Source organism: Colletotrichum aenigma (assembly GCF_013390185.1).
Source record: "Colletotrichum aenigma strain Cg56 chromosome Unknown KSG_Cg56_contig01, whole genome shotgun sequence".
NCBI lineage: Eukaryota > Fungi > Ascomycota > Sordariomycetes > Glomerellales > Glomerellaceae > Colletotrichum > Colletotrichum aenigma.
The window spans coordinates 1,237,789-1,255,037 of record NW_023500907.1 but is presented as its reverse complement, the minus strand read 5'-3'; the positions used below and the strand labels follow the sequence as shown (position 1 = coordinate 1,255,037).

Below are 17,249 nucleotides of genomic sequence, written 5' to 3'. Positions count from 1 at the left end.
TTGTCACCTTCTTCTGGGAGCGACCATGCGGCAGGGGATTTTTCGAGGGGTTTTCGGGCCTGGTGGCAGGCTTTGGGGAGGAATTTCGTCGTCCGGTCGTCGGAAGGGGTTCGCGGTTTTGGAGTTCGTGTCGTCTCGTGTCGCGACCCCCGAAGAACGCTGCAGGAAAGGAAGATCGCAACAATTCGTCAACGCTGGCAGCTGCGGATGTCAGAAAAAATGTCTCGACGACCTGAGAGGTCGCTGCATTCGACGAGTTTACGTACATGATTTTTGAGGCCGGTTTGCGGCAGGGACGCACCGTTTCGTGTTGAGGTCTGGTTGCTTTGTGAGGTGAGAGAGGGGAGGAAATCTGACGCCTTTAGATCTAAATTTGTCTTTTTCTCAGCACAGGCTGCCACTAAAATTACCGCAGGACTTTTTGCTAGTAAGAAAAGCCTCTAAAACGTATAATATAACTTCAAAAATGAATAAAACTAAGTATTAAAGCTTATAAATAAATAAAAAATATTAAAATTTAAGTTTTTTTTTAACTTTTTTCTACTTATTCTATTTTAAACTTTGATATCTCATCAGTAGGACTTTAATTTCTAAGTAAAAGTATTTAAATAATACTTTAACTTTAATTAAGCTTTATTTGTTAAAGCTAAGCTTTTTAAATATTAAACAACTAATAATTAACTTTCTAACTATTTAAATCATATTATAACTTAATTTTATGCTAGGCTTATATTTCTAATATACTAAACCTATTCCTTATACTTAACTTTTAGCTATAAGCAAAAGTTAGTCATTCCGGCTCTTCTTAATCCCGGGATTCCAGCCCAACGCGCGCCAGCCACAAGGGTCATTCGATCTGGGGAAGCAAGTGCTGCAAAACGGCCCGTGCATTAGCTGCGGCTGGGCTGCTGCTGTGAGAGGCGCTCGAAGTGGGCGTCAAATCTTTGTGGACCGAGCTTGACCTCATCGCAAGCTCCATCCATCCAGCAGCTTCGTCACTTTTCTTTCCGAAAGGAAAAGACCAACCGGGAGAAAAAATCTCCACTCCACCCAACTCAATTCCTCGGATCACTACGAAACACACAGAGACGCAAGCACACGTACAGGATGCTCACTCCCACGAGCACTTTCGCTCTCCGCCTGGCCGGCCAGGGCGCCGCCCGCGCCTCCATCGCCCGCACTATCGCATGCCCGTACTCGACGACCTCAAAGACATACACCCCCGCCGGCCGCCCGATCGGTCTCGCTCCCTCCTCGCCGCTCGCCCGCGGCAGCGCCGTTTTCTCGTCCTCCTCCCCGATTCTCGCCCGCGTCGTCCGCCAGCCCGGCGCCCAGCGCAATGCCTCAACCTCCGCAACCTCCCCGGCGGCGTCGCAAAAGTCCGCGTTCCCCACGGCGGCGCAGCAGGGCGACAGACTCGACTGGAACACCTTCTTCGCGCTGCGCAAGTCCCGCCGCAGGTGGCAGCTGGGCTTCAGCGTCGTGACTTTCGGTGCGTCCTTCGTCGGCGGGGCGGGCGTGCTCGCTACCGGCGTCGCGGACCCCCTGGTCTCGCAGGTGCCGCTGGACCCCTTCATCACGCTTGGTCTTATGACGATGAGCTTCGGTGCGCTGGGGTGGCTGATTGGGCCGAGCGTGGGATCGCTTGTGTTTTATACGCTGAACAAGAGGTGGAAGAACCAGATGACGGTGGTGAGTATTTTCATGTGCAGTCGTGCGGGGCACGCGCCCAATGATCTGATGTTTGGGATGCTGATGAAATTTTGCGTGTAGAAGGAGAAGGAGTTCTTTGCTCGCATCAAGAAGAACCGTGTCGACCCCTCTGTCTCCTCTGTCGGTAACCCTGGTATGTTGCCCTCGTCTCTGCTACTTGGATGGTTGTTTGCTGACATTCGCAAAGTCCCTGATTTCTACGGCGAGAAGATCTCCAGCGTCGCAGGCTACCGCCAATGGCTCAAGGACCAGCGTGCCTTCAACCGCAAGCGCGTCACCTTCGTGTAAAAGACGACCTCATCATCAACTCGGCACATCACGGCTTGACAGCACACAAACTTTTGTATTCATCTCTTAAGGTTAATCAGGATTCATCATGGCTCTTGGGCGTAGGCCGCCCTCCTCTCTTTGTAGCAATAGGGGTATCGCGTGGGAAAAGTATGTATGATGACGGCAGTCCCCCCTTGTCAGAACAAATCCAACTTCTTGAAACCAAGACCTCGTTGAAGCTTTTTTTCCTATCTCTTCTTTTTCATGTGAACGGCAACGTCGAGTCGATCTCAGCTTTCCATGCCTTCATGCCGCCCTTGATATCACGAATGACTCTGCCGTTGCTATTTAGGCCTAAGTCCTTGAGGCGCTTTGCCGCCAGTTGGGAGTCGTTTCCTACTCTGCAGACCAGGTAGATGGGTGCGTCTTCGGGCAAGTCTGTCGGTATCCACCCGGGCTGTGGTGATGTTCCGTCTTTTGTTACTTGGGTATCCTTCATGAAGGTTGAGATCGGTATGCTCATCGCGCCGTCAATGCTGCAGATATCAAAGTTTTCCTTCTCCCTGACGTCTAGGAGGAGATGCTTTGCAGAGCCTCCCTTTGAAAGACGCTCATACTCAGTAGCGGTGATCCGCTCATCGGGTCCCAAGATGTTGACAGGAGCAGTGACACCGCAGAAGGACACATAATCCAATGAACCGGATCTTAGCGTCTCCAGGGACAACGTTGACTGCGCGGAACAAGCGAAGCAGTCCTTCCTCCTCCCGCGCATACGAACAGATCTGAATGGTCCCGATGGTGCAGCCCCCGAGAAGATCAGCAGAGAGGGCGCGGCTGCTTCCTTGACCTTGACCTCGGGGTCAACGGCGCCCGCAGCGACGAGTTTGATTACCTCGAGGGCTTGCAGCACACCCATCACTCCTACAACAGGGCCCAGGATTCCACCCTCGCCGCAGCTGACCACGCTGTCGGGCGGCGGTGGCTTGGGAAACACACATCGGTAACACGGCCCACCCTCCAAACTCCCCTGCGGTGCTGCCGGCGAGTTGAGAATGATGAGCTGACCGTCGGTGCGGAAAGCTGAGGCTGAGACGAGGGGCTTCTGGAGGAGAACGCAGATGTCGGAGATAAGGTAGCGGGAGGTCGGGTGATCAGTGCAGTCGAGGACGGTGTCGTATTGTGAGACGATTTCTTCCGCATTCTGAGGCGTGAGATGTGTTTTGTGCGCTTGATAGGTGACGGTTGGGTTCAATCTGAGATGTCAGTCATTAGATGCAAGGAACCATGGGACGGCTGTGGTCTTCTACCCTTTGAGATATGCGATGGCGCTGTCAACTTTGTACATGCCCACCCGCTCCGTTGAATGCGCCACCTGTCGGTGGAGGTTGGAGACCTCGACAACATCCCCGTCAACGAGACCGATAGTCCCGGCCCCTGCTCCGGCGATGTAAGCTGCTGCGGGGCATCCCAGTCCACCGGCTCCGATGAGGAGAACCTTGGAGCTTTTCAGCCTCAACTGGCCTGCAACATTTTAGCTTCGTCTCCTCATAAATGCCACCATCTCAAGCTGACCTTTCACCCCCACAGCCGGTATAATCAGCTGCCGCCCGTATCTCTCATACTCTTCCGCCAACAGGGGCCATTTCCAGGGTTGCTGCTGCTGCTGCTCATCGCGAGCCTCTTTTTCAGCTTGTGCCAGCTCTTCTTTCAGACCTCGAAGCTTAGCCTCTGCTTCGGCGACCTTCTGTTTCAGATACTCGATTTTGCCCATTTTCTGGTTTGGAGGGGCCGTAACGGCTTTGGCGGGGTGAGTCGCGCACAAGCGTGGGCATTTGTGCATTTTATACAAAAGTCGGAGGGGCCAATCCCGACCGCCGACCCCACGATTTAAATAGACCCGCTATTGTCGGACCCCACCTCGAATTTTTGAAAGCTTGAGCAGTCCAGAACTTTGACCAGTGCCTTCCTCAACTTCAAAGCAGCGACTTCAACTTTTGCGCCGACCAAATTCTCGCCCTTTCGAATCACGAACTTCGAGCTGCAAACACCCAATATGGTACGACGCGCCACTATTTATCCGGTGAACAATAATGCTGACCCTCCCAGGCTCCCACCGCCCCAACATCCCTCTCCGCCCGCGAGAAGCGCATGGCCCGAATCCGCGGCGACATCCACCCCCTCGCCCCTCACAAAACCCACCGCGCCGAAGCCCAGGTCGACGACGACTTCCTCACGAACAAGAAAGACAAGCGCACGATGAAGCACTCCGCCTTCGTCTCCAAGATCAGCAAGGCCAGCAGCAAGAAGACGCTCAAGCGCCGGCGCCCGTCCAAGAAGCTCGTGACGACAATGGAGTCGCTCGCCGACGCGCTGCCGGACCTCGCGGACGACGGCGAGACGGCTCACAGCCTCGAGCAGCTGAGAGAGGGCAAGGTGCGGCACAAGAGTCTGAAGAGCAGGCCTGGCGCGCTGAAGAGGAAGGAGAAGGTTGTCAGGGGGGAGATGGCGAGGTTTGGGGCGAGTATGGCGGCGCTGGCGAATGTGCCGGCTGCGACTGCGGCCAAGGTTGACGGTGGTGATAACGTCGCCATGGGAGATGCGGCCGCGGAGGAGACGAGTGCCACGGCTGGACGGTGGGCGGCGTTGAGGAGGCATATTTCGAGTACGATGGAGACGAACCCGGCGTTTAGCAGGCAGGGACCTTGAACGGCTGTCGCCGAAATGTGAACAGTTCAAGTACAAAGATCAGGATGCTCAATGGGGATGCGCCTCAGTCAGGTCACCGGGAGATGGAAAATCAGATGGCCAACTGGCATGGATGTTGACTCTCTGGATCGTTCTTCGGAAGCTCATCGACGGGCTTCTTTCGAGAAACACGGAACTTTTCCGAGACGTGAAGCGAGAGATTACTGGGGCGGAGTTTCTGACGAGCAGGCATGTTCGTCTGCATGAGGCTGGAGCTGTCTCAGGAGCTTCGTGCTCGGGCAGCTCAACGTTGGAGTGGAAAGATAATGAAATGCAGTTCGATTCGCCACTCAATGGACTCGAGAATCTTCGGATGCCTCCCGCTCGACAGGAACTGGGCGGCATGCGCAGGCAAGCAGGTGACTTAGGATCGGGTACATAGCAAAAGAGCACGTAATACCCAATAATGACTAATGCAGCTCAGAAGGGTGATTAGGCATCTCACAGCTGTGATTTTGCCTGGCTGTCATCCTCACCCGTGCCAACTGTTCGATCACCAGCTTCAACCTAGGACATGACAAATTACATGCATAATTGTCTACAGCCCGCATGTTGGTGACTAGCCCCTGCAGGCCTCCAGGGTTGCTGAATGATTGGCTGGACTGCCAGCAGAACACGGTTGTCCCCATTGGGAAGTTGATTGACGCCCCGCCTGGGGCCATCACAACCAACCACAATGGCGGAACGGGCGAGACATGTCGACTTTTGGTTGATAAGGGCATTGTAACATAACAGCCTCGCGGGCCAAGTGTCTGTAGAACTTTAATATCACCTTTGACCGCCAGGCCCCTCTTGACGAAGGCAACGCCGCAGGATTCGGCCCGCTCATTTGTGTAGATATGTGTCGTCAGCTATAAGCTTCTTCCTCTAGGTTATTCCCACACAGCCATGGGCATTTTCGGAAGCTCAGTTATTCGGAGCATGAAAGTGAACCCCCACACATTCGAATCTCTGCATAGGACTTTCGCAGGGTCTTGTTATTTTTGTCCCGTACTGGGAAGCCCGAAGAAGATCAGGCTGTGATACATGAGGTAGCAACAGCAAAGATGAGCTCTTCAATGACTATATAACATGGTTTCCCCCTCTTCATGTGTGCTCATTCACTTTACAGCTCTTATTACAAACAACAAGCTTATTACAATTCCACTCATGAAACTCATCAAACGAATCCATTCTACGTTACCTGCACCCACACAATGGCCACTTACTTGGCATTACCTGACGATCCCCCATCGGAATTGCCAAGTCCCAAGCCACTCCCAAGCGAGCATCGCACTTCGCTCTTGGAAGGCTCTGAGCCCACAGAGCAAGCCAAGCATCATTGGACCTTAAAGTCATCAAGGACGCCGCAGAATCGCACTGCCACGATTCTCCGAGGACTTTTCTACGAGCTCGTTTCGCTTGTAGTCGCAACCGCTTCTTTCTTTGGTTTGTTAGTTCTGCTCAAAGCATACGACAACAAACCAGAGCCAAAATGGTCCTTCGTGCCATGAACTCAACGAATCACTCTCAACACTATGGTTTCAATAGTCCCCACTGTCTTCCGGAGCTGTATTCTGTTTCCGGTGGCAACCGGTATCAGTCAGTTTGGTTGGATCTGGATGATGAAGCCAGGTGGTCGGTCTCTTGAAGATCTTACCTCTTATAACTCCGCTAGTGGAGGGCCACTCGGGAGTCTCAGCCTGCTCTGGAGGCTTCGATTTTGGTATGTTTGAAACTCACTTGCAAGGTTCACACCGCTAACATCTTGGCCACATTCAGGCACTCTGTGAGTATTGGTGCGTTCATAACGCTGGTCGCATTTGCTTCAGGCCCCTTCTTCCAACAGAGTGTTACGTCGGAGCTCAGATCCGTCATCGACAATGCTTTCAGTCCCAGTGCCAACGCAGTCACGGCCTACTCGTGGGGCGAAAGCGTATCATTTGGGAGTTCTACCCAATGGGCTTGTGTGTAACTTGAACATTTCTTTTGCATACTTGAGTTGATAACCAAGAAATCTTCAGTTCAGGAACTTCCATACAATATGACGGCCGCCATGTTTGCTGGACTATATGCCCCAGATCAATCATCGCCGCCCAAACCACCTTCGAATTGCCCAACAGGTAATTGCACTTGGGAGTCGTTCGGAACGTTGAGTGTCAACACGAAATGCATTGATCTATCATCACTTGTGAAGAGGCGCCAAGCTGGCACCGAGTACTACCTCGAGGCACCCCATGACCCCTTGCTGCAGGGCATGTTCGGCCAGACCAACAGATCTGACCGATATCACTTGTTTCATATCCAATCCTACATGCCGGCAGGCATGAACATGTCGTATGTTCAGCCATTTGTTAATCTGACAGCAACTGTGGTCGTCGTTGATTTGGTAAAGGTCTGGCCAAATAACTCATCAGTCATGTATGAACTGCCCGGCAAGGACTCGTTATTTGAGGCTTTCCGCTGCGCTATTTACTTCTCTGCCAAAGAGGTACTACCCCGAGTCGAGGATGGTGTTTACTCATAAGAGGTCCTGCAGGAGGTCACCGAACCGGAAAACGTTCAATTCCTGAATGAAAGGAATGACTCACTCAAGCACTTCGTCAGATATGAAGACCCCTGGAGGAGTCTGGCATTCCGACTCCCTGTCCTCTCCCCAAACAGGAGAAACAACTTCATTATCCCGAAAACAGCCTTTTATGACATCCACAGCCAGATGAAGCGCGATATTACGGGTACAGTTTCCGTTGCCAGTCGCCAGTATAGCGGAACCACGACTCCTCTTTTAGTATACAAGGCCGACAGCGTGGTTCAGCCGATCCAAAACATGGCCGATGCCATCACAACAGAGATGCGAAGAAATGGATCTAGCGTCAATCCAGAGCAGACTGTCCAAGGCCACGTGTGGATTCAGCTGCAATTTGTTGTCGTGCGGTGGGCGTGGCTGGCTCTGCCCGCAACCATGCTCGTGTTGACTTCCTTACTCCTCGCTGCCACGATCGTGAAAACGCGCAGGAAGGATGTTGGTGTGTGGCTGTCAAGCCCACTGGCCCTTTTCTTCAACGCGCATCTGGACTCGAGTGGCAAAGACGTTTTATCACTCGCCAGCTCCAGGTCACTCAACACTGCTGACGGTATGGTCCAGGCGGGGCTCAAGGCTAGCATCGACAAAGGCTCTCGCACGATCAATGTAATAGCGAAAAAGCCCGCAAAGGCGCAAAACCATCTCGAGCTGAGATCTCTGAGAAGTTTTAACCCGGGCGATTCGACTATGTGCGACGTTCATACTCGGCGATAGAATCACAGTGAATCACTGCTTGCCTTAGAGAGGAGAGACGGCTAGGAGTTCGTGACTTAGCGGTCAGCAAGGCAGGTCTTACTATGAACGGCGAATTCCTGCATCTGAGAACAGACGCAATCACTTCATGGCAGCACTTAATTTGTCTCCAAGTTACAATTTGTCGGCCTGTTTTGAAACCAAGTAGGCCTCACCAGATTTCCACCTCAACCGTTCAATCAATGAACGTGAGCCGACGGCAATAGAAAACACATTCAATGGCTTGAAGGACCGAAATGCATGTAGAGTAACTATTCTGACAGTGTGTGCAGAACTATTGCAAGTTCAAGGGAATGCTCTAGGGAATAGAAAGCACAATTCTACATTTCTTGAAGCATTGCTCGCGTCGGCAGGAGCTCATTCGGCTACCTCGATGCCAAGACGCCCGAGCCATCAAACGTACTCGCGAATAGTGACCTGCATGGTCGACCGAGGCGTGTATATCGTTGATTGGCTCCCATCAAAAGGACCTGGCGATAGCTGGTTGATTGGTCCGGCTGCCGAGTCCATTGAACAGACGTCCCACCATCAGCCCCTCTCGAGCAGGATAAGTAGTACTTCGATCAGGCTGCCGCGGGACGCTCAAGCCCTGACACCGGTCCCATCCGCTTCACGCAAATGCCGCTGTCATCTAGGGAACGCCACAGCTGTCGAACTCTCTATCATTCACATAATGTTTATCAATTTGATCTCCGACCAGAAGTGCTCGATCGATAAAACAGGATACGAAGGTACATCGTGGTTACGCCATTGATCGATACTTCCAAGGTTGTCAGTAGTCATGTCCCAAGATCGCAGCGAACAATCCGTCTCTCGTCCAAAGCGAACACGGGATGGGCGAGGCAGTTATGAGACCGAGTCTGTCTCTACGAAGCGCCAGAGAACATCAAATGAAGACGACGAAGACGAGAGGCGCAGAGCGCCAAGGAGTCTTAAGCTACTGCGTTCTGCGTACACAGTGGGCTGGATATGCGCGCTTTCAATCGAATTGGCAGCAAGCCGTGCCATGCTGGATCACATCCATCAAGACCTACCAACCCCCAATGGCGACACCAACACATACGTCTTAGGAGACATTGATTTGGGCGTCAATGGCACCCATAATGTAGTGATGGCGTGCTTGCCCTCAGGTCAATACGGGACAAATAACGCCGCAAATGTTTCAAGCAATATGATGCGAAGCTTTACATCTGTTCGTATCCGTTTCATGGTTGGCATCGGGGGTGGCGTGCCTGGAAAACCGGACATTCGACTTGGAGATGTCGTCGTTGGAGAGAAAGTCATACAACACGATCTCGGAAAGATTGTTGGCGACGATGGTTTTGAAGGCACCGGAACCCCGTGTATTACCCCCCATGATCATCTCAAAGCCATCACGAAACTTCGTGCGATACACGAAGCAGATGACAGCTCGATTCCCAAGTACTTGCGACAAATGCACCAACGCTATCCAAAGCTGCAGGCGTATCAGCGTCCCAAATCCTGCGAGGATCGCCTGTTCCTAGCCACTTACGAACACGGCCAATCCCCAGACTGCAATGGTTGTAGCCAGTCCGAGCTCTGTACTCGGCCACCGCGGAAGACCCTTAACCCGGAAGTACATTACGGCTGCATTGCTTCGGGAAACCAGGTTGTAAAGAACGGAAAGAAGCGAGACGAGATAGCCAAGAGATACAACGTCATTTGTTTTGAAATGGAAGCCGCTGGCCTCATTGATAACTTTCCCTGCATAGTAATTCGGGGCATTTGCGACTATGCCGACTCACACAAGAATAAGGAGTGGCAACAATACGCGGCAGCCACCGCTGCTGCTTGTGCCAAAGAACTTGTTTTCAACATACCACCAAAGGACACCAATCAGGGATTTCTCAACTTGAAAGAGGCATTTGATGAAGACGGTAAGTTTGAGAATTTTCATTGAATCTCACCGTCATTTTGATCACCAAATCGGACTTGATGCTACCGATGAGGATCCATTGCTAGTGCTTGCCCGGGTGATGTGTTTCGCCGAGGGACTGCAATAGAGGGAGTGTATCAGCTATGAACGAGATACTTTGCTCCAATTATCTCTCTTGGATTGCATTGAATTTAAGGGAACTATACGTTTCCTGCCATCAGAACTCCACTGACATAGCTGTAGCTGAGGCGGAGAACAACAAGATCACGGCTTACCGGCGACTTATCATGGAATCTATATACGTGGAAGAGACTGCGTCCCGAATATCAGCTATCAAGACCGCTTACACCACGACTTGCGACTGGTTACTCAGCCATCCTTCCTATCAGCACTGGCTTAATCCTGCTCAAACAACCCAACATCGTGGGCTTTTCTGGATCAGTGGAAAGCCTGGCGCCGGAAAGTCGACCATAATGAAATTCGCTCTCAGTCATGCAACTCGCAGCCTAAAGAAAACCGCCACCATCATCCACTTCTTTTTCAATGCGCGCGGGGGCAGCTTAGAAAGGTCGACAGATGGATTATATCGATCCCTTCTTCACCAATTGCTCGAGCGGTTTCCCGACCTGGAAAGAGTGTTGGATGGTTTACAGAACAAGCAACACCAAGTCAATGCCTGCCCTCCTTCCCATATTCTTCGAGATCTACTGAAGGAGGCTGTCTTGGGTCTAGCCAGTCGCCACTTGATATGTTTCGTTGATGCACTTGACGAGTGCGACGAAGACGAAGTAGGAGATATGGTGATCTTTTTCCAAGACCTTGGGGCAGAGGCTCACAAACGAGAGATTCAGCTCAACGTGTGTTTCTCAAGTCGACACTATCCCCGCATCGATGTCAGATATGGCGTCAGGCTCGTTCTGGAGCATCAGCATGGACACCACACCGACCTGCAAAAGTATATTAAGAAGTATCTCTGGAAAGATGCGGAGGCATACGTCAGGGACATTCGACGAACTATATTCAAAAAATCAGGTGGCATCTTCATGTGGGTCGTCTTGGTAGTCTCTATTCTCAACAAGGAATTTAGGCGTGGTCGTTGGTTTGCCGTTGAAGACAGGCTCCGCGAGACACCTGCAGAGCTGAGTGAAATCTTCAAGGATCTCCTGAAACGCGATCAAACCAACACAGACGATCTCTTGCTTTGTGTCCAGTTACTACTCTGTGCAAAACGACCTCTCAAATTGGAGGAGTTCTATTTTGCGCTACAAACTATGAGGCCTCGCCACCAGCAGATCCCGCCGTTTCGAAGCCCTTCGCGGATGGCAGATCACATGAAGGCATTCATAGAAAGTTCATCCAAGGGCTTAGCCGAAGTCACGGATACAGAACCGAGGATTGTTCAATTTATTCATGGGTCCGTGGGGGACTTCTTGCTCGAAAATGCCGGACTTCAGCAGTTTTGGCCTGGTATAGGTGGTGATTTCGAGGCAATGTGTCATGAAACACTTAAAAAGTGCTGCCTATCGAAAATTGGAGATTCAGTAGCAACAAGGTCGCCGCCAGAGGCCTGGGAGGAACCAGAATTCGAGATGAGAAATTACGAGAAGACGCCCCTCAGCAAGATTCCTTTTCTCGAGTACGCAACAGAGAACGTGCTCTATCATTCAAGCATTGCGGTGAAAGATATCTGTCAGGATGACTTCCTGGACCAGTTCCCTCTTCGAATGTGGACGCGTCTTGGCCGTCTACTCAAGATTCGCCCGAAATGGAAATATCAACAAAGCGTCACACTCACATATGTTCTTGCGGAAAATAATCTCGTTACCCTACTGCAAAGGCACGTTTCTCGTTTCCCTCATGTTCATCCAAAAGGCGAGCATTTTGGGTATCCGCTGTTCGCGGCATTGGCCAGAGGCCATCATGACGCAGCCAAGATACTCCTTGGTGAGGCAGCAAAACCCTTCAGCCATGCTGAGCTATTTCCTACAGCCGAGTACAAATGGACGCTCAATTATAGGAAAGCATGTAACACAACGCCGCTTCATTGGGCACTTGAGACGCGCCACAACATAATGGCCCGCCTGCTTATCGACTCAGGCCAGTTCGATCTTGCAGACCAAAATTTGGAGGGTCGTTTGCCTATTCATTCCGCTGCGATAGGTGGAGATGATGCCACTCTAATCTATCTGCTGGAGAAAACAGTTGCATCAATGAGGCAGGCGTTGGGCACGGCAAGCTGTACGTTGCCAATGATGGTAACCACCGACGCGAGGGATAGGCCTGTTCTTTGCAGCCTGGTCGTAGTTCGTTCAGAAAGCAAGTCTGGGCAGCCGCCATTATCATTCGCAGTAGATAAGGGGCACGAGTCTATGATTCAATTGCTTATCAACTGGGGCGCTTCGATCAACGATGAGGATGAAGAAACACTTTCGAGGCTTGCTTATGTTGCTTTAAGGCTCGACTCTTTGGACATGCCTCTTGTTCAGTTTCTTGTTGGCCGAGGTATGTTCACCAAAAAGAAGCTCTTGGTCGAGGCTGTCAGGCATGGCTTCCAAAACATCGTGGAGCGTCTTGCGTACAACGAGGAACACATTCAGAGTGCCAGCATGGACGGGAGAACCCCTCTTGACACAGCGCTTCGCGGGAGGTACTGGACGACAATTAAGACTCTCGTCCAGAAGGGGCACGTTACAGGACTCAGGAGTCGGTATGGCCATGACGCTCTGCACTACTTTACATCGACCGGTGACTTTGACATGGTCACTGTGCTGTTGGATCGTGGAGTAGAGGTAAATTGCAAAGACTCATGTCGCGAGACGCTTATTCATAGGCTTGTCTCCATTGGCGACATGTATTTCATCCAACTCTTCATTGAAAGCGGAGTAGACGTTGACAGCCAAGACCGAGTAGGTAGAACGCCCCTTCATGAAGCAGTTTGCGATGGCTGTGCGGAATTGGTCATGCTGCTCCTGTACTATGGTGCAACAGTGAACTGCACGGATGTAGATGGGAGAACCCCCCTTCATGACGCAGTTTCTTACGGCCATGAGGATATGACACAGCTCTTGATTGCAGAAGGAGCCAGAGCTTCCTTGCCGGACCGCTTTGGCCGGACAGCCCTTCAAATGGCGAGCCAGCGGGATTACACAAGCATAGTTGAACTCCTGCGCCAGAATGACAGCGATCAGGCGACTGATGATGAGGAAGTGGATAATGAGGAAGTGGAAGACGAGGAAATGGAAGACGCGGGAATTGAAGACGCGGGAATTGAAGACGAGGAAGAGGAGTACTTCACCGCCGTTGGTTGTAGGGATTCTTCCGAATCCCCAGATGAGAGTAGAGAGAGTTGACCAGCGACGGTACTGGCGTCCAAATGATAGGCTACTGAAGTTTAAAGGTATTTGTAAGATACCTAGTAGTGACACCAAGTCTGCAATCTTGTACCGATCTCGTCGCCCGGGGAGCAAGGCCAATCAGCGAGATATCTTCTAGGATAGATGGACTTGAGACAGACTGACGTTAACTGGAAAACGGCTCTCAGGAACTAGGCTAGATATACTGCTTGATGTTCTTTCGGCTGTGTGCTGAGACTGCCGCGGTGTGTGCCACGAACCACAAAGAGTGAGATGGCCTAAATGCCTCGCTTGTCTCTTGCCATTATGTTTTGGTGAAGCAACGACAAGATGTAATATGGAAAAAATCCAGATTCGGGTTTGCGCTGATCCACGCAATGTCGACACATGCAAACATACTCCCTTCTCCAGAGCCAGAGAAAATGAAAAGCACCGGAAAAGTAGGACAAAGATGTGAATCGAGATAAAATTACAAATTAAACCATCCTTGCCAATCGTGGACGCGTCTGCCAACTAGGACATCCCCACCCAGTAATAACATGGTTCGCTGTCATTTGACGATCGAGTGATGTCAGCCCAAGGCCCAAGGCCCTACCGGATATTTATGGGGCACCCTCGCTGCGTGTTGTGCAGCGCGTTTGCCCTACAGAAACCGTCAACGACGCGTGATCCTAGGGAAAGGATGGGTAGGTGCGACTCCGTCGTCATAATCGTGGGGATCGTCAGGAGGGGGCGGCTTGGGACTGGGTTGTTTGCCCAGACGCAACGTCACTGCTTGTCTTGGTTGGAGAAACTGCAGGAAGGCTGCTGTTGCCTGTTTTTGATAGCATTTGGTTGCTGTTTTCCTCGGAAGAAGAGAATTTGGAGAAGGCATAAAAGAAGTCGAATTTTCGGTAGCTATCAACGCGCTTTCTCTCATCTTCATCCGCATCCGCGATAATATCTGCGACCGTAACAATTAAGCACCACCAACTACGACATCAAAACACATCACATCATCAACATGGCCAACACCAACCCCGCCAACTTCGCCAACCTGTTCGATCATCTCTCCCTCTTTCGGAAGACATTCTAGCTGACAATTACAGCCCTACCGAGGAAGTCCAGGCAATCGCATCCAAGGGCGGCCAGGCCAGCCATGGCCCCGAGGAGGTCATCTCCCCGACCGGCAACCTGAACCCAGGCAACTTTCAGAACCGGTATGCACCTTCCATCCTTGAATGACAATTCCCCGCTCCATCCGAAGGGAAGGATGCATCTCGGTATCTGGGAGGTTGACTGACGTGCGTGCAGCCCCACCGAGGAAGTCCGCGAGATCGCAGCCAAGGGCGGCCACGCCAGCCACGGCTCCGGTACCCACACCTCGGAGGCCGGCAACGGCAACCCCGCCAACTTTGCCAACCGGTACGACCCGCTTCCGCCCCGTTCCGGCATTTGAACCTTCTCCCATGACGAGGGTTGCTGCGTGCATCTTGCTAACGTTTTCTCACCAACAGACCCAAGGAGGAAGTCCAAGAGATTGCCGCCAAGGGCGGTCACGCCAGCCACGCGGGCGGCTTCGCCAGCATGGACCCCGAGAGACAGGTGCGTTTGTTCATAGTCGCTACAGCAGTTCCCCCACGAGCACCGTTGTCATGGTTGCCATTCAAATTCTAGAACGCCGTTTCGCTGACCGTTTGTTATTTACCACAGCGCGAGATCGCGTCCGAGGGCGGCAAGGCGTCGTCCGGGTCCTTTGAGCCCGGCTCCGAGAAGGCGCGGGAGGCTGGTCGTAAGGGTGGTCTCACCAGCGGTTCTGCTTGAGCCCAGTTTATGAGATTACTAGGCCAGCAACATTGTACGATAGAAAGAAGGGCCACGACTTGACGAGCAAACAGGGAGATGATCTGCAGGGTCTCCGTCGAATGATTATCTGATATTTTGTCAACATTTGCGTTTGTTGTGCTTGTCAGGGTGTTTCGCCCAACGTTCGGGCCGCGCGCGGATATGCCTTCCGCTGCGGCCAGAAAAGCTTGGACACACTCGGATGTTTGTGGGTGATGTCGGATCAATAACAATTCACGGGCGTGACCTTTTGAGAGGTAGGGATGAGTCTAGGCCCTCCTCGGCAGATCACCTCAGTCTGGTTTTCGTCTCGACTTACATGAAGTGTGTTAATTTGGCACTTGCCCTCCCGGATTCCCAGAATACAAAGCCAGCCAGCGAAGGAAACCCTTTCTCAGAATGCCACAAAACCAAGAAAGCAGACCGGAAACGAAGCGGCTGCCACCGGATTGTAACCTTGCCAATCGTGGTTGGTGGGAAAAGGCGGCGCCAGCTTACCGGAAGTCTCCCTCGGCAAGCGCCGACCGGAGAGTTTCCCCCCCTCTGTGTTTTCTTGTTTACCCCACCCAGTGGCCCGCGGCCCCGGCAGTCCCTGCGCGCGATGCAGCAGCAGCAGCAGAAAAGAAAAGATGAGGCTGTCCTTGCGCAGTGAGTGTGAGGTGAGTACCGTGAAGGTTTGTCCGCGGATAAGGGTCCGGCGCAAGGTCCTCCGTCAGCATGGCCAGCAGTCACCAAAGCAAGTACGCCGTACGTGTAGCAGCCACGTTGGGCATCCTAGGCCGGTTAGACGGCTTTCCCTCCCAATGCAAGCACTAAGTAGGTACAGTGATGGTTCGCTGGGCTGGTGAGGCCTGCGGCGGGAATTGCCCCAGGTGGGTGGTATCCAGCGTATCAAGGTCGACGGCCCATTGCGATGGTCTGGAACGGGTGCCGCAGCACGGTGACGTAGACGAGGTGAAACCAGGCACCTCGATCGATCTTGGTCCAGCGAGCAGCAGCACCAGCAGCACCAGTGCCCACGGAGAAGTCATTACCGCTTCTTTTTTTGTTTTCCCCAACCTCACAGTGCTGTAAAGTATGGCGGTGACTAATTCCATTTATTGGAGAGAGGGAGGGAGCAATAAAGTAAAGTAAAGATAAGCTACGCAGCGGGCATCATCATGCAGTGCTGGCACTTTAATCTACCAGCTACAAGACACCGTCGCAGCCAATGTCACAGGCCGGACACGCAAGAGCGGCACCCCCAGATTCGGAGAGATGGCGTTCCAGATCTCGTGCCACCTTTCTCTTGTGCACTTTCTCCTCTTTGCCCAACTTGGGCGTGGCTGCCATCGCAGATGATCGGCCCAGGTTTCGTCCTTCTTGTTTTTGCTTTTTGGGTTTTGCTAGGCCAGCCCTGAAAGTATGTAAACTGGCGTGCTCCCACTGCCCATCTCCTTGGTTGCCCGTCCTTGGACGTTTTGCTCTGTTATTTGAAAAAAGTGCTCGCCTACTATACGCTCTTACCGCCAGAGATTTAGAGAGCCTGAATTGCGTTTTCTCGTATTCCAGTAATCAGTGAAACCTTCCGCCTGCCCTGCGCCGAAGCATCTCTCCCCCGGGGGATCCCCAGACAATCCGCGGTCGAATTGGAAACAGGACCCCGTCGAGAGTGTTGGGTCGTACGATGGCTGCGGCAGTGGGAGCTCCAGCAGCGTCCTCGAGCAGTCCTTTCAGCGTGCCAAGGTGTGTTCAATCTTTTGCAGTATTTGTCTGTCTGTTGTTCATGGCCTGCATTCCCGTCATCAGTGTCTTGTGACCCCTCCCCCGCTGTGCTGTGCTTCAGTGGAGGAAACGGCGAGGCCGCACCAGTCGAGTGGCTTTCCGGGCTGCGAGGAGCCCGACGCAGCCGGTGGCCCCAGCTCCCCAGCCCCCCACACACCAGCATGCGCCTCAAGTGTGGCTCATCCCCTCTCCCCAGCTGGCCAATGCTTCTGCTGCTTGGAGGGGTGCTCAGCCACGGCCACGTCCTCGCACCCTCGTCATTCGTCGCTGGTGTCGCTGCATCGTCAGTCATCAACGCGAATCGAGGTGCACCGCAAGCCTCATTCGCAATGCTGTCTGGCCCCTACCGCCCTAGATTTCAGCCCAG

The 17,249-nt window shown here is 52.4% G+C and overlaps 6 protein-coding genes across 6 annotated transcripts; 4 read left to right on the top strand and 2 right to left on the bottom strand.

Annotated features, from left to right (window-relative positions):
• Positions 1 to 1,107: 1,107 nt before the first annotated feature.
• CGCA056_v000335 (Presequence translocated-associated motor subunit pam17) lies at positions 1,108 to 2,001 on the top strand (the record flags this gene model as incomplete). Its single annotated transcript, XM_037315596.1, has 3 exons — positions 1,108 to 1,692; positions 1,774 to 1,846; positions 1,901 to 2,001. The coding sequence occupies 3 exons, from the start codon at positions 1,108 to 1,110 to the stop codon at positions 1,999 to 2,001; spliced, it is 759 nt and encodes a 252-aa protein (XP_037186284.1).
• A 244-nt stretch (positions 2,002 to 2,245) lies between these two features.
• On the bottom strand, positions 2,246 to 3,754 carry UBA4 (Adenylyltransferase and sulfurtransferase uba4; the record flags this gene model as incomplete). Its single annotated transcript, XM_037315595.1, has 3 exons — positions 2,246 to 3,236; positions 3,291 to 3,504; positions 3,556 to 3,754. The coding sequence occupies 3 exons, from the start codon at positions 3,752 to 3,754 to the stop codon at positions 2,246 to 2,248; spliced, it is 1,404 nt and encodes a 467-aa protein (XP_037186285.1).
• Positions 3,755 to 4,131: 377 nt separating this feature from the next.
• CGCA056_v000333 (uncharacterized protein) lies at positions 4,132 to 4,689 on the top strand (the record flags this gene model as incomplete). The annotated part of the gene is made up of 1 exon (XM_037315594.1): positions 4,132 to 4,689. The coding sequence occupies one exon, from the start codon at positions 4,132 to 4,134 to the stop codon at positions 4,687 to 4,689; it is 558 nt and encodes a 185-aa protein (XP_037186290.1).
• Positions 4,690 to 6,751: 2,062 nt separating this feature from the next.
• Positions 6,752 to 7,962, top strand: CGCA056_v000332 (uncharacterized protein; the record flags this gene model as incomplete). Its single annotated transcript, XM_037315593.1, has 3 exons — positions 6,752 to 7,198; positions 7,247 to 7,897; positions 7,957 to 7,962. The coding sequence occupies 3 exons, from the start codon at positions 6,752 to 6,754 to the stop codon at positions 7,960 to 7,962; spliced, it is 1,104 nt and encodes a 367-aa protein (XP_037186291.1).
• A 1,289-nt stretch (positions 7,963 to 9,251) lies between these two features.
• Positions 9,252 to 13,291, top strand: ANK1-2 (Ankyrin-1; the record flags this gene model as incomplete). Its single annotated transcript, XM_037315592.1, has 2 exons — positions 9,252 to 9,942; positions 10,185 to 13,291. 2 exons carry the CDS (start codon positions 9,252 to 9,254, stop codon positions 13,289 to 13,291), a joined length of 3,798 nt encoding a protein of 1,265 aa, XP_037186288.1.
• Positions 13,292 to 15,447: 2,156 nt separating this feature from the next.
• Positions 15,448 to 15,837, bottom strand: CGCA056_v000330 (uncharacterized protein; the record flags this gene model as incomplete). Its single annotated transcript, XM_037315591.1, has 2 exons — positions 15,448 to 15,489; positions 15,685 to 15,837. 2 exons carry the CDS (start codon positions 15,835 to 15,837, stop codon positions 15,448 to 15,450), a joined length of 195 nt encoding a protein of 64 aa, XP_037186289.1.
• Positions 15,838 to 17,249: the final 1,412 nt, after the last annotated feature.